Source organism: Stegostoma tigrinum, chromosome 27 (genome assembly GCF_030684315.1).
Source record: "Stegostoma tigrinum isolate sSteTig4 chromosome 27, sSteTig4.hap1, whole genome shotgun sequence".
Lineage (NCBI taxonomy): Eukaryota > Metazoa > Chordata > Chondrichthyes > Orectolobiformes > Stegostomatidae > Stegostoma > Stegostoma tigrinum.
This window is the reverse complement of record NC_081380.1, coordinates 15,324,559-15,341,196: the sequence shown is the minus strand read 5'-3', so window position 1 is coordinate 15,341,196 and position 16,638 is coordinate 15,324,559. Positions and strand designations below refer to the sequence as shown.

The 16,638-nt window shown below is 40.7% G+C and overlaps 1 protein-coding gene across 1 annotated transcript in view; it reads right to left on the bottom strand.

The window, feature by feature from the left end:
• Positions 1-563: 563 nt before the first annotated feature.
• LOC125464676 (BICD family-like cargo adapter 1) overlaps positions 564-16,638 on the bottom strand; it is a 31,069-nt gene continuing 14,994 nt past the window's right edge. The window contains exons 3-11 of the mRNA XM_059655272.1: positions 12,362-12,478; positions 11,403-11,549; positions 7,971-8,156; positions 7,665-7,823; positions 5,874-5,996; positions 4,870-5,000; positions 3,397-3,517; positions 1,624-1,798; positions 564-1,451 (exon numbers count right to left, since the gene is read on the bottom strand). Of these exons, the coding sequence (XP_059511255.1) occupies positions 1,354-1,451; positions 1,624-1,798; positions 3,397-3,517; positions 4,870-5,000; positions 5,874-5,996; positions 7,665-7,823; positions 7,971-8,156; positions 11,403-11,549; positions 12,362-12,478 (1,257 nt within the window). The 3' untranslated portion in view covers positions 564-1,353. The remainder of the gene's footprint in view (positions 1,452-1,623; positions 1,799-3,396; positions 3,518-4,869; positions 5,001-5,873; positions 5,997-7,664; positions 7,824-7,970; positions 8,157-11,402; positions 11,550-12,361; positions 12,479-16,638) is intronic.

Here is a 16,638-nt window from a genome sequence, read left to right as displayed (position 1 = left end):
CTTTGTTACTTAAGTTTGTTGTGACTTTATGGCTAATCAAAGTCAGGCAGACAGAGCCAAACCTCACCCTGTGTGAATACGTCAACATCTTGTCATGGAGACCTGGCTCCACTCCAGAGTTTTTAAACTTGTTTACTTCCTCGAGCTCATGGCAGTCTTAGATTTTGAATACAGGCAGTGTACATGTCCAGTTTATAAATGTACATGTATGATATACACTAATGGTTGAACACCCATGAGACTGAGAGACACTGTCCTGGTGTCTTTCTATGTGTAAATGTTAAAATTTTTCTTCCTCGACCAGAGCTTCCCAAACCTTTGCCCACTGTGAATCTACGTTGAGGTTCGAAAATTGTTGCAAGTGCATTGTGAGAACTGACAGCACAGATCGGGGTTTGGCGGGGGGTGGGGGGGGGGGGGAGGGGATATGGTGTGGTGGTTTGTGATTGGAAAGGCCTGGCAGAGTGGAGGGACAGTTGTTATTGCTTGGTCAGAGATTAGCCACAACCAGCACCACCCACCACCGCACCCCCCCCCCCCCCCACAAAAAAAAATTCAGCTTGCAAGCCCAGTTAGGATCCAGACCGAGATTATGAAACACCTGGTTTGACACCAGAAATTACTACAGTGTATTTGACTGTTTTTGCATTATAAAACATGTATTTGTGCATCTCTACAACATTGTTCACATAGCCATGATCTCTCTCACACAGTTTGTGTTTTTTCCCCATAATTTAAAGAACTCAACAATTATATTATTGTGAAGTAATAAATAACATTTATTCAACAAGCTTTACATGGCACCATCTAGCCATTGGGAGAACCTGTGAAATAACTATAAGCTATTTTTATATATTATTACAGTTTAAATAAAAGAAAAAAACTTTGTATACTGGAAATAAAAGTACAGAAAAGGCTAAAAATACATAACACCATTACTAGTAAGCCGCCAGACAGGTGAGTCTTTTGGGTACCAACCTTCCAGCATAACATTTGGGATTCTAAGAAAGTCCTAAACTCTGAACCAGTCGTCTTGTCCCTTTACAGAAAGGGATTGAACTTCTGTTCATTATCAGCGGTTTGTATTCTGTTACAATAATAAAATAGAAATCCCAGTTCTTTATTCTTTTAAAGAAACCTTCATTAATCACCAGTTTTGGAAAGAAGTATTGAGCACCTTTGAGCTTCATGCAGCCTGTCATGAAGCTGGCAGATTTAATGTTACACTGTGTAAAATAAACACTTATCTCTGTTGAGGTCTTGACAACCCATCCATCTCCTTTTTTTGTTTTGCAACGTCTGCAGATGCTGTCTGCAGCAGATGGCAATATTGAAGTCTCAGCTTTTTCCTTTTTACAATTTTAATTGTTTTTTTTTCAATTTCTTTTTGTCAAAATAATTCTGCAGCCAGTAGTATACATCCCTAGCTTGAGGCTTTTTCTTGATCAATACCCAAAATTCGGTGGCATTTTCTACGTAACAATTTTAGAGACAGTCCGTCTCTCTGGAGGTTTGATACACTGTAGAATAATATCCCAGCAGATCAGCCACATGGTTTATAAGTGTTCAGAAAAGGCTGATGTAGATTGTAGTGAGGAAAGATGTCTGAGGCAACCACTGCTCACCTCTTAAATAATGAGAGGAAGCCTCTTCCTTCGGGAATCTGACTTCTGCGGAGAAAGGAGTAGCGATGTTTGGAATCCCCGTACTGGCTGTGATTTTGGGAGGAAGGATTCAAGGCCTGTTCAGTCTTCTGCTGGGTTTTGAGTTGCTGACTTATCACAAATTGCATGTCGTCCTTTCAATAAATACAACAAAAAAAATGGAAACAGTAACTTTTTTTGCTGATTAAGCTATCTAACCATGTAGAATTACATCTCAGTTCAAAAGGTCCATGAAGCCATTTTTTAAAACAGTTACCCCAATTACCTACCTACTTGTCAACCTGTCAATTGTTGCTTGATCAACTCATTCATTTAGTTACCAAATCATTTATTCAATTTATGAATCTATCTTTCCATCAAGTTCCCATCCAATTTATCATTACACATTCCATACCACTATTCATGCATTCAATATCAATCCACTCAGCTCTTTAGTCATCTCCCCATTCAAGCAATACCATATATACAGTCATACATTTATGACCACTGAAAATCTTCCTAACAGTAATTAGAAGAGCTACACTGACAGTCAATATCTGTCCTTTTTTCAGGTAAGTTCTCAAAGACAAGTCTGCATTATTGTGGCAGATATTGTAGTCTGATGATTTATGGAAAATAACTATGTAGCTATGTATCACAAGTGGTTCTAGCTACTTCAAAAATAGTGCCTGTTATACAAGTCACATAATATTATGACTAGAACCACAGATAACTTCCGTCTCTATGATCTGAATAACTCTAGTTAATGGTAAACTACAGATTCTTGATGCATGCTCTTTACACAATGGATATTATAGATAATGGTCAGTTTATTAATTATTTAGTCTTACTTTCTTTTTGTTACTGATCTTAATGCCGTGTGATCCAGACAAAGTCAAGGGATGTCTTTCCTTCAAGTTGGTTTGAGACTAAACCTTGGAGAGTGAAGTTGTGATGCAGTTACAAAGGAAAATAAGAGATAAATGCATTTTACTAGAATTTCCCCGGGATTAGTCTTTGGTCAAACTTTCACTATTGAAACCTACTTTCCCTCCTCTTCTTATTTTGTTCCATTCTCATGTCCTAATAAAGTGCTGTTTTTGATTTCTGTAACTGTGTTGTTCTGCTCAGTTTTACATTCCCGTCTTAGCCCAGGCTGCAGTCCTCTCCCAACATCATACCTGTCTAAATTTTGTTATTCCCATCCCCACCTCCCTTAAATGTATTCACCCCCTCCACCTCAAAGCATTGAAATGTGTATCATTCTTCTCTTCAACTCGTCAGCTACCAAAATATATCTCAGTGGTTATTCACACAATGTACTGCTCTGTGATTTACATAATGGCCCCATGATAACATAAAACATATTGGAATAGAATACTAACATGTTACAGCAAGAAAAAGGCTCTGGTCTATAAGTCTGAGATGGCACACGTCTCCATGAAGCATTATCTTTAATCACAGTCTCCTGCTCACTTACCACAACTTTTAATGTTCTTTCTTTCCAAGCATTTCCTTTTAAAAAGTATTTATAAACTGTCCTTCACCAATGTTTGCGATAGAATTCCACATTATCACTATACTGTGTTCAAAAGTTTTCTAAACTCTCCTTTGAATTCCTTTATAAATTTTCTGAACTTGAATCTATTCGAGCAACTAATGGCAACTAACAGTCAATAGTTGCTTCATCACAATCCTTCAATGTCCTTGAAAACTTCAATTCAGTCATCCATTCTATTAGCTGCAGACATACCTGCCAAGCTTCTAGCTCCTGTGACAGGCCCACTTTCTGTTGAATGGTCTCCAGAAGCTGGGAGTTCAATGATTTCATATCCATCTGACAGTTAAGCAGCTCTGCTTCCACTGCATTCTTTCTGTAAAAGAATTAGCTATTATTTATCACTTCTTCCAGTTTAACTGTTACAAGTGTAAGTTTCACATGCATTCTGATGTTCCATTGAATAGACATTTCCTTCTTTCCCCTTCTTATGTCAAATGTGGCTCAGTTGGTAATAGTCTTAACTGTGAGCAATACAGCTTACTTATCCAAGTCCACTTAGAACAAGGTTGCCATATGACTGGAGGAGTGCTGCTTTTTAGAAAGCGATGCTAAACCAAGGTTCTAAACATATGGCACCGTTTCAAAGAGGAGCAGGGGAGTTAGTATTGGTTTCATTGTCCAATATTTAATTGTTCCATCAAAATTACTAAAGCAGATGATTGAACCATTATCACAATGCTGTTTATCAGTCTTGCTGTCTGTAAATTATCTGTTGTTTCCTACGTTAGAACAATTAATACATTTCATACTTAGGTAGTGTCAGGTGATTGTGAAAAAAAGAGTTATATAACCAGAGTACAAGCCTTTTTGTTCCCCCCCCCCCACAAAAGACTTGGTGCCACACAAACTCATTGGTCAGTATAAGCAGTATGACTTAAAAACAGCATCAATAGACAAGAAAAGCCCAAAAAAACTGTTAGCACCAGAGCAGGGAAGGGTAAGGACTGTTAATCTGTCAACAACAGGAAAATTTTAGGTTTACGTAGTACCTTTCAAGTAGTAAAATATCCTGAGTCATTTTACAGGGCCATTATTAAATACAATTTGATACCAACCCATACGAGGTCAGGTATCCGAAAGAGGTTGCATGAAGAAGTACCTTAAGGAAGAAAGAGGGGAGGCAAGGTGGAGAGATTTAGGGAGGGAATTCCAAACTTTGGCCTCTTGGTAACTGAAGGCATGAGGACTAATGGTAAAATGAACAAATCAGGCATTTGCAATAAGCACAGATAATCTGGGGACAGTGGGTATGAAAAAATGTTACAGAAATGAGGAGGAAGAGGAGATAAAAGGATAAAAACCAACAAGACTTTTAAAATTGAGGCATTGCTTGAATATCAGCCATTAAGCAGAGAAGTGACAAGTGAATAGTATTTGATGCAAAGTAGGACACAAGCAGTAGAGTTTTGAATAACCTCAACTTAATAGATGGTGGAATGCCAGCCAGGAGTATGTTTGCAATAGTCAAGTCCAGAGGTACCAAAAGCATAGAAGAAGCTTTCAGCAACCAGTGAGCTGAGACAAGAAGTAGTGTTGCGGATGTGGAAATAGGAAGCGTTAGTGGTGACAAGTGTATGTTCAAAAGTAACACCACCACTAATAACAAGGGTCACATAATAGCTAGAGACTGCAACTAGTAGGGATAAGCAAATCAAAAACACTCACTTAGTTATCGCAATGTCCCTTTCACGGATTGCCTGCAGGAAATGCTGATGACCAGAATCATTCTTGAGGCTGCACTGCAGACTATCATTTTCCTTCCGGAGATTCACCAGATCTGTGCTTAGAGAATCCATCTAGAGGATACAATCATACACATTACTGAGTGAAAACAACCTGTAGTCTCTATGCATCAAGAATTATCTCACCACATCCACCCCAAACCAAAATCAAATAAGCCATGACCTAAAGTGTACACTGCCAAACAGTTAATGCAACATCCACACCTCAGCAGAAAATGGAGATTACTATTAAATTCCAACAATGAACAAGTGCTTAGCTGGATGGATATTTTAGAGGAGGACGTTTCATCTTCTCAGATTAAGGCTGATAGAATACTGCCTTTAAAAGGGGTCGATGTGAAAATCCATCCAGCTGAGTACTTGTTCTCAATCAAACCCATTTCCAAAGCACAAAACTAACACAAGAACAAAGTTAGCAATCTAATTTAGATCGGTTTGGTGTGGGAGATGATAACTAGTGACAATGATACAAAAGTTCCTTTTTAAATCAGCTCACTGGATGTAGTTCTCTGGCTGGCCCAGCATTTATCCCTAATTCCCTAGAAGGCAGTTAAGAATCAGCAACATTGATGTAGATCTGGAGTCACATGTAGGCCAAACCAGTAAAGATAACAGATTTCCCTCCCTAAAGGACGTTAGTGAAGCAGGTGGGTTTTTCCACCCAACAATTGACAATGGTTTCATGGTCAACATTAGATCCTTAATTTCAAATTCTTTACTGAATTCAAATTCCACTATATACAATGTCCAGCAGGACAGTGAATGAGAACAGGAAGCTTGAATGATTTTGCTCTTCCTTTTCCCATCTACACTGTCAAGGCATTGACCCTAGGACTTTGCCCATCTGTAAGCCACATAAGCTGGTTCTGTTACACATTGAACAATCAGGGAGCCTGTATGTGATGCGTGGTGACCTCAAAGCATTACCTGTCTTTGAAGCTCCTCAATTATCTGTTGCTTTTCTTCATTCATTGCCTGTTCCTGCTGGTTTTGCTGTTGATCCCTCCTCAGCATCTCCTCCAATTCTATCTGACTGGCTTCAGTGAGAACCTTAAGCCAACAATGGGAAATAGTTAAAGAAGCAGTTATCAGATGTAGCTCAAGGATATCTGAGAATGTCAGCAGACATGTACCTTGACATTAATTTTATTCACTGGGGCTACATTTACACAAGTGTTAAGTCTATAAATCTCTGATAGGAAAACTGTTGGATTGCCAGACTGGTAAGCAATCCATGCATACAGTGACCAATCCTATTAGATTCATTTCAGCTACTCAACTAAAATGACCAGCTTTTTATTTTCTGACTCCCTTTCTTCCCGCACTTAACCTTGACCTCCGGAATGTGCTGGATGTCTATAATTTTTAATGGATATTTGACCTTCTTTAGCAAGCTTAACTGTGTTGGTTGAGCACGGTCCCTGTTATTTTTGTGTGCACATGTCCCTAGAGAGGAAGCATGCATTGTCCACCCAACCCTTCAGGCATTGAGAGAGAATTGGGCATCACGGGTCTGCAGGGCATTATTACCCCCTCCAACTCTATTTTAATTTAATCTCATCCCTCTTTCCCTACCCTTCCTCTATTTTTTGTTGTGTTGTAATTCATTAATTACAGAGCTTGTCAAATGGGTGATTTGGTGACAGATGTCAATTTAAAAAAAACCAACTCTGGATGGTGAGGATGGAACTAGGAATAATTCAGTCTTGAAGAAGCTATAATGAGGGAGAGGGGACAGATGATCCTGGGCTTACAAGACAATGAGGAGGAGTCTACATCTAGATGCAGCACATTCCCTACTTTTCTAATAGGATATCACTGAACCAGTATTTAGCGCTCTCACCAGATATACAAGACAGTTGTCATTTCATTCCCCTTCCTGACAGATCAGGGTAATGGTGAAATGAATGAGAAACTTACAAATCTCTCTGGTAGAGCTGTGGCTGAGATTATAGGCCTTGCCACTTTTAAGTGTACGGGCCTCCCTCACAGGCACAACTGCAGAAGAGATGAGGACAGGGAGATTTGTAGGAATAGTTTCCACTGCAGGCATCCAGTGTCATCACGAAGCATTCCTGGATCCCATTTGGAACAATAAAGGTGCAGATGTAAAGCCCTTGTTCGGATTCTCAACAATATGCCTCAAGTCTGCAGAAGAATGACTGGAGTGTCAGCTGTGACTCAGTTGATAGTGAGTTAGAAATTTGTGGTTTCAAGCCTCAGGGCTTTCACGCCTCAGTGAAGTACTGAGTGAGTACTGTTGAAGGGATTAGCGATAATGGGAACTGCAGATGCTGGAGAATCCAAGATAACAAAGTGTGAAGCTGGATGAACACAGCAGGCCAAGCAGCATCTCAGGAGCAGGAAAGCTGATGTTTCAGGCCTAGAACCTTCTTCAGAAATAGACCCGAAACATCAGCCTTCCTGCTCCACTGATACTGCTTGGCCTGCTGTGTTCATTCAGCTCTACACCTTGTTATCCCATGTTTTTGCTAGGGATGGTTTTAATAGATTCCTCTCCAAAATTAAGATTTCTGAAAATTCTCCTTCATAGGAGAAGCAAAGGCGGCTTTCATTCCTTCAGCAAAGCTTTAATTTGAAGTCCCATCCCAAAAGAATTCCAGCGTTCACTCAGTGTGAAGCCTGTCTAACATTCCTACTGTTCCATTCAGCTCGCCAATGGAACTGACTGCTCAATGATTGTAATAACCCCCTTACCTGTTCAGCTGGGCCACGTACTAGGATATGGACTTGATCCTTCAGATGTGAAAGTGCTGCTTGCAGAGAATGAAACTGACATCCAGTCAAACTGTCACAGCATTTCACACCAGTCAAGGTGAGTAACTGTTGATGGATTTTCACAATGTCATCCTTTACCTAGGATAAGTCACAGAAAAGTACACCAGATAACTAATTTAGAAGCAAGTTCAACCAATCCCCTCCCAAGAGAAAGGGTCCTATAAATACAAAAATTTTAAATATTACAATCCGAGTGTAAATAGCCAAAATATTAGTTGCCTATACCTGATCTTTCTCGGCCTCCCAAATCTGAGCCTTGGTCTCCAGATTGTGCTCAATTTCAGAGAGAAGGGAATCATTGTGATCGGCAGATTCCTGCATCATCAGCTGCTCACTCAGCTCCTGCACTTGGTTCTGTAGCTGCCGATTCAGGCCCTGGGTTTCACTGACATTCTCCTGTGCCAGGGTTAGCTACAGGGTAAAGAGAACAGCCACATTCAGAAAAAAAACTCATTCTCAATAATATACGTTAGTGTGGTGAATGTATCCAGATATTCCATGGGGGAAAGAAAACAGTTTGGACCAAGTGGAAGTCGTCAGGTTGGTCACGTTAACTCCTCCTGTGCAGCAACCAAAACGTTCTCATCTTCCCCAACTTCTTCCAATCTAATCAACTTATTTCTGAAGTTGCTGACTCTCTCTGGCAGATGTCCTATGGATGACATCTTGAACAAATGGTCATTCCTGATATTCAAGGCTAGTGTCACCAGCTATTTAAGGTAAAAACACATAATATATGAGCAGAGTTAGGCATTTGGCCCTTTGAGGCTGTTCTGACATTCCATACGATCATAACTGATCATCCAACTCAGTACCCTGTCCCTGCTTTCTCCCCATACCCTTTGATCCCAATAGTTCTAAAAGCTTTGTCCATAGATTTTTAAAAGTCATACGTTCAGGCCTCAATAATTTCCTGTGACAGATAATTCCAGAGTTGCCAGTCTCTGAATAAATTCTTCAAAATCTTCGTCCTAAGAAGCCTACTCCTTATCCTTTGACTGTGATCCCTTGTTCTGACCAGGGAGTCCCTCGAGATCATCTTTCTGTATTTACCTCATTAATCCACGTTATACTGCATCTGCCATGAATTTCCCCATCTACTCAACATGTCCAAATCATGCTTAACTAAAGATGGCATCGTGCAAATGCCAAACCTTTTCTCAACACTCACATTCCAGTAGGCTCGATAATGATTGAAAATTAGTCCAAATTCATACTGTCTTTCCCAAACCAAGTGGATCAAAAGTAAAGTATGATGTTCAGCTAGCAGTACAGATTGATACCAAACCTAGGGTTTTAGTATTATAGCAGAGTCTCACAATGCACAAAAGGTGAATTTTATGAGGAACAACTTTATCTAATCATTGACTCTGCCAACCTCCCTAATCCCTTTAATGCTGATCAATGCACATATTTCCTAATCCTCAAATATGACCAAACCTTTCCCAGCATAAGAACTGCTGAATCTATTGAGCTTTTTAATATCACAGTCTTTTTAGTCTGAATTTCCAGTCCAGTCCTTTGCTAGAAATTTACCCAGTTTTCGTTTTGATCACATTTATCAGTAGAGAAAAAAAACACATACAATATTGCTGGCTACTAATAAATGAAACAGAAAACCTGGAAATTTGACACAAAAACAACAGTAAGTGTTCACCTGTGAATGAAACAGCAGTTTTATGTAGTCACAAATAACTGAGCTGTCTGTAGGCCTCACCTTTGAGTTCTATATGGTTGACTGTTCTTGCTCACAGAAGCACTATGAAAAGCTGTCTGATATGTGAATGAAAGCATTCTTAGTACAAACAACCATCCCAAGAGCGGAAACTTTAGAAAGTCCCAGTTCCTCCCTCGAGAATTAGCTGGATCTTACTGGCTTTCAACACCAGCAGGAAGCTGCCTGTGTGTTTGTAAAGTTCTATATCTCTAGGTGTGTGTGTGCGCGCCTGTGTCTCTGCGTGTGTGTCCGAGAGACAGAAATTAGAGACTTAGGTGCCTCCATGTGGGAGGCTCGTACTTGTGTTAGTAAACTTGGCTACTTTTGTAAATACATTGTAGAATAAGCACAGTTGATATTATTTCATTCGTTCTGAACACACTTTCAGAAAACAAGTCTCCCATCACTGCATACAATTATTTCTTAGCTTTTTTTTGTCTTTTGGCATTGAAAGACAAGCTGTCACCACAACTCATCATGGTGTAAGATTTATCTGGGAGATTTGCTGCACCACACTCTTCTGCATAAGGCCTGCTTTCACTAGTGTTGTAAAGAAAAATAAAATATCTGGTGGAATAATAAGACAAGAGCTTGTTCTCAAAGAAAATGTAGTTTGGAGTCAGATTTGTACAGCACAGAAACAGACTGTTCAGTCCAACTCAGCCAAGAATTATGAGCTTGCACTCTAAGGTCACTTTGTTTGGACCCTACTATTAAGTGTGTATGTGCTGCCTTATTGGCCCCATGAAAATGCAGCACCTCACATTTATCTAGATCAAACTCCATCTGCCATTCCTCCATCCATCAGCATATCTGATTGCAGTCCGATTGTCACTAAGATAACCTCATTCGCTGTACACTGCACCAATTTTGGTGTCACCTGCAAAGTTACTGTCTAACCTCCTGTCCAACACTTCACTTGTGGCTATCAATGATAGAAATATCTCAGCAAGGACCCCAGCAATTGCTTCCCTAGCTTGCCAAAAGGTTCTGGAATACACCCAATCAGGTCCTGGGGATTTATCCACCTTTATGCATCTTAAGACAAGCAGCACCTCCTCCTACATAATATAAATAGTGATATCTTACAATATCTATTTTCCCAAGTTCTCTAGCTTCCTTATGCTTTTCCATAGTAAGTACTGACCTGAAATACTCATTTAGTATCTCACCCATCTCCCGCAGTTCCACACATAAGTGGCCTTATTGATCCTTAAGAGGCCCTATCCCCTCTTTAATCAGTCTTTTGCCCTTACAATCCCTTTGGATTTTCCTTAACCCTATTTGCCAAAGCCATGTCATGTTCCCTTTTTGCCCTCCTGATTTCCATCTTCACATCCTCCCACTGCCCTTATACTCCTCAAGGGATTCACTCAATCCCAGCTGTCCATGTCTGCCAATATGCCTCCTTTTTCTCAACCAGAGCCTCAATTTCTCTAGTCATCCAACATTCCCTTACACCTACCAACCTTGACCTTCATACTAATAGGAACATTCGGCCTCTGGACTCGTTATCTCATTTTTAAAAATCTCCATTTATTACATGATAGTAAATGGGTACAAGTTCCATTGGTGTAATAGGTGCTGAGGCACATCTCAATGTTTGATCTTACTCCTTTGTGATTCAAAGCTGTTCTTGTGTGACATCATATTGTTCAGTGCCAAATGTACTCCTTCAGGATTAACTCTGGCAGGCTCTTGTACCCTTAAAAAATCTTGATCATCCACTCTGTGAAAGATTTCCTGCACTCAGAGCCAAGTGGTAGATATAGAACTGGGAACCTTTATCTTAAGCTGATATTTAGTTTGAAACAAAAGCAGACGTTACATTGAAACTCAGCAGGTTTGGTAACATCTGTGGTAAGAAAGCAGAGTTAACATTACAAGCCCAGTAACCCTTAATCAGGCCAGTTCTGATGAAGTCTAGCTTTGGATCTAACCTGCAGTAGCTGCTCACTGTTCTTCTGTTGTAACTGTGAGAATTCCTCTTGCATGGAGTTAATGATGCTCTTTAGTGCCAAGTTCTCCTTCTCTACTGTGATTATTTGCTGCTCCAGATTATGTTTCTGCTCAGCCAACAGCTCTAGCTGTTAAAAGACAATGAGAAATTCAATAACACCCCAATGTGTCTACTTCAAAAAATGTCTCCTTGACCACCTTTATAAAAAAGGTCTTCTTAAGGAGCTCCTCAATAAATCCTGGCCAAGGTGCTGCAAGATCATAAAAATGTTTATGAAAAATCCCTCTCCATCTGTCCCCCAGGAAAGTCAAACATTTCTGAAAATGAATATCAGTAAATACAGTGACCAAGGAATTGCCCACACTTGGTTTTTTGTCTCTAGTCTGAGCAGCCAACAGTGGAATTACAGTTCACAGTCAGGTGAACACCAAATATTTGCAAAAAAAAAAAATCTGTATTTGTTGTAAAAAATATTCTCAGCACTGCATGCAAGTCCAGTTTCTCAGGTAGCACTATTTTGGGTCTCCAAATTTTGGCAGTAACTGCCCCAAATCCCTAGGTCCCAAAACCAGTGCTTTAAAGTGGAAGACCCCAGTCAATACTCATAGTAGGAGACAGTCCAGGCCTCAGTCAATACCAGCATTAAGAGGGGGTCCAGGCCCCAGTCCTCTATATCTGTTGTATAAGAAAGCTGGTACATGAGAGGGTTAACTGACATCACTAGATAAAACACCCATCAAGGACGTAAACAAACTGTTCCTAGAAGGTGCTAACTGATTATTCAGTTGTCTCAAAATGGTGTGGCGGAAAATTTCAGTGGCAGTAACGTGTACTTACTCTTCAGTATTGAAAATCTTTATTTTCTATATTTTTGGCCTTATCCAGCTGGATTACAGGCCCAGCATAAGGCACAGACTCAGGTTCAAATATCACACTCACCTCAACGTGAAGGCTCCGTGTCCTTGTTGCATTCTCATTCACCAGAAACTCTCTGCCCATAAACCTCTCCCTTAATGTTTTGATCTCATGGGTGAGGGTCTGCTCCACTTCTGCTGCCTGGGAGAAAAAAACATGTAAATCAGATACTGCAATTTGTACATTTATCATATCCTTTCCTCCCTGACTAATTTTCAAAAGCAAAAAACTTTAATTTAAAACATGATTTCTTGAAAAGAGATTGAAACAGATGAGGAATGTTTTTCAATGCATTGTTAGCCTTGGGTGGGTGCTCCCATCTCTGACTCTCCACCCTTTGCTTCCTGTATTTATCAATAAATGACATTAAAGTCTACCAAAGATAAAAGAATAGTGGCAAGATCGGAGACTGAAGAATTGCATGAGGCTCGGAGATCGGCTTTTTATGAAGTAGTTAAAAAATGTAGTTTCACAGCTGTCAGAGCGAGAAATTGCACAGGGGCTCTGAAGATCGAATTTCAGTGAAATAACAAACAAGGAGTGCACATCCAGTTTCACAAGCAGCTGCGGAGCTACCAAGAGATACCAATGAGTTCAAACAAAATACTGTCTGAAACTAAAGCAGAAGTGCTCGACTTTTCATTTTTGAGGCTGATCAGCAAAGTATTAGATTCTAAGACTTTTAAAACTTCTAAATCTTAATTTTTTTATATATATCTATACTTGTAAATTGACAGGATGTTTTCTTCTGTGATCTGCATCTTGACTGACTTTTAATAATAAGCTTGATGTTGTCATAGCGCAGTGTTTTTGAGCTGCGAGACTGTGCTAAAGCTGCGTTTTTAGCCAAGTGTTGTGCTTGTTTTTAGGTAATTTCTGGGTCTATGGATTATGAAAGGGGCAGAAATGGCTTTTTGTAGGGTTATGCGCTGTTCCTATCAGATTTGGGAGATTAGAGAGGTTTTGAATGTTCTTAGAGGCTATGTCTGCAGGATAACAAAAGGTGTGGAGCTGGATGAACACAGCAGGCCAAGCAGCATCTTAGGAACAGGAAGGCCAATGTTTCAGGCCTAGTCCTTTTCTGAAGGAGGTCCTAGGCCCGAAAAATCAGCCTTCCTGCTCCCAAGATGCTGCTTGGCCTGCTGTGTTCATCCAGCTCCACACCTTGTCATCTCAGATTCTCCAGCATCTGCAGTTCCTATTATCTCCGATACAATTATGTCTGCAAGAAATGTGTTTGGTTGTGAATCCTGTTGGACTGAATGGATCGGTTGGAGTGGCAGTTAGGAGTTTACAAGAGCACAACAGTTGGGATGGCAGTTTCATGAAGGCAGAAAAACCGCAGATACAGTCAGGTAGGTGGTTGGTTGCTAGGAATGTTAGGAGAGGTAGCTCAGAAGTCTTCTGTGGCTAGCCACATCTCAAACAAGGTGCTGGTTTGGATACCATAGGGTCTGTTTAGCCTCTCAGAGGAATATAGCATGCACAGCCAGGTTTCTGATACTGTGACTGGCTGTACTGTAATGAGGGGTATGTCAGGTTCTAAGCGGTTGATTATAATAAGGGACTCTCCAGTCTGGGGCACAGATAGACATTTCTGCTGCTGTCAGTGAGACATCAGGATGATGTGTTGCCTCCTTGGTGCCAGGGTCAAGGACATCTTGGAGAGGGTGCAGAATGACCAGATGCTGGTTGTGCACATTGGTGCCAATGACATGGGTAGAGAAAAGGACAAGGTTCTGCAGAGAGGATAGAAGAAACTAGGCAGGAAGTTATAAAATAGGTCCTGACAGTAGTGATATCTGGACTACCACCAGTGCCATGTGCAAGAGAGAATGGGAGGAGTGCTTTATTTTCAAATTTTTCAAGTACAGGCTGGGTCTGTCACAGTGCTGAAGGCTTGGATGGGGAGGAATTTGCTACGTGTGTACAAGGACACTCTCTTATTCAAGATGTGGATGCACCTACTGGAGGAAGTGCAATATTTGACCTTCTCTTGGGAAAAAAGGCAGGGCAAGTGACTGAAGTGTCAGTGGGGGACCACTTCAGGGCAAGTTATTATAATTCTAATAGTTTAAAAATAATTATGGAAAAGACAGAACTGATCAAAAAAAGTTAAAGTTCTAAATTGGAAGAAGGTCATTTTTGATGGTATTAGACTGGAACTTTCAAAAGTTGATACAGGGAGATTATTACTAGGTACAGGACTGTTGAGACTGTTGGGAGGCCTTTAAAAATGAGTTAGAGAGTTCAGAGACAATGTTTCTGTTAGTGTACAGGACAAGGCTGATAGATGTAGGGAATGCTGGATGACTGGAGAAATTAAGGCTGTGGTCAAGAATAAGAAAAAAGCCATATGTCAGTTATAGACAGCTGGGATTGAGTGAATCCTCAAGGAGAATAAGAGCAGTAAGTGGGAAATTAGGGAGGCAAAAAAGGGGGACATGAGATACCTTTAGCAAATAGAGTTAAGGAGAGTCCAAAAGAGACTCTAAGTACATTCAGGGCATTAAAAAAAAGTAACCAGGGAGAGAATAGGGCCCCTTAAAGATCAACATGTCCATCCAGGTGTGGAATCACAAGAGTTGGGTGAGACCCTAAACAAATACTTCATATGGGTATTTACTGTGGAGAAGGACATGGAAGCGTGGGAACTTTGGGAATTAAACAGTGATGTCTTGAAAAGAGTTCATTTGTACAAAAGAGGTAGCGCTGGAGTTCTGAAAACAAAGGTAGATAAATCTCCAGGACCTGGTCAGGTATTTCCCAGAAATTTGTGGGAAAATAGGAAATGATTGCTGGGCTTCTTGCTGAGATATTTGTGTCATCTATAGCCAAATGCTCCATTATTTAAGAACGCTGCAAGGAAAAGCCAGGGAAATATAGACCAGTGAGTCGAACATAGCAGTGGGTAAGTTGTTGAAGGGGTTTCTGAGGAACAGGATTTACATGCATTTGGAAAGGCAAGGACTGATGAGGAATAGTCAATTGGTTTTGGGCATTGGAAATCATGTCTCACTAACTTTGGACTAGTAACAAATATTGATGAAGGCAGAGCAATGAATGTTGTCTACATGGATATCAGCAAAGCAGTCGACAAGGTTCTGCATGGTAGACTGGTTAATAAGGTTAGATCAGACGGAATTCAGGAGACCTAGCCAATTGGATACAAAATTGGTGTGAAAGTAAAAGACAAGAGGGTGGTGCTGAAGAGTTGCTTTTCAGACTGGAGGACTGTGACCAGTGGTGTGCCACAGGTTTGGTGTTGGGTCCGCTGCTTATCATTTATACAAGTGATTTGAATATAGGAGGCATGGTTAGTAAATTTACAAATAACACCAAAATAGGTGGTGTAATGGACAGCAAAGACGGTTATCTCAGAGTACAATGCAACTTGATCAGATGGACCAATGTGCTAAAGAGTTGCAAATCGAGTTTAATTTAGATCAAAGCAAGGTGTTGTACTTTGGAAAGGCAAGCCAGGACAGGACTTATACATATAATGTTAACGCCCTGGGAATGTTGCTGAACAAAGAGACCTTGGGGTGCAGGTTCATGGTTCCTTGACAGTAGAGTCATAGCTAGACAGGGTGGTGAAGGTGGCATTTGGCACACTTGCCTTCATTGGTCAGATCATTGAACATAGGAGTTGGAACACCATGTGCAGCTGTGTAGGACAATGGTGAGGCCTCTTTTAGAATACTGTGTACAATTTTGGTCGCTGTGCTATAGGAAGGATGTTGTCAAATTTGAGGGGATGCAGAAAAGCTTTACAAGGACGTTGCCGGGACTGAAGGATTTGAGCTATAGGAAGAGGCGAAATAGGCTGGGGCTTCCCCCCCCCCCCCCCCCCCCCCCGGTGCATCAGAAGCTGAGGGGTGACCTTTTAAAGAGTTTATAAGATCATGAGGGACATGGATAGGGTGAGTAACCAAGGTCTTTTTCCTGGGATGGGGGATTCCAAAATTAGAGGGCACAGGTTTAAGTTGAGAGAGAAAGATTTAAAAAGAACGTGAGGGGCAACTTTTTCATGCAGAGGATGGTGTCTGTATGGAATGAGCTGCCAGAGGAAGTGGTGGAAGCAGTTACAATAAGATTTAAAAAGCAAGTGGATGGGTATATGAATAGGAAGGGTTTAAGAGGGATGAGGATGATATCTGGTCAGTGCAGAGGAGTTGGATCAGGGGATGTATTTCCATGCCATATTGATGTGTGAGCATTTGTTTAACACTGGGCCATGCAGATTGTTGGTGCCATGTCCAACATCTCATCTGCACTGGGTTAAGTGATTTTAGTTAGGG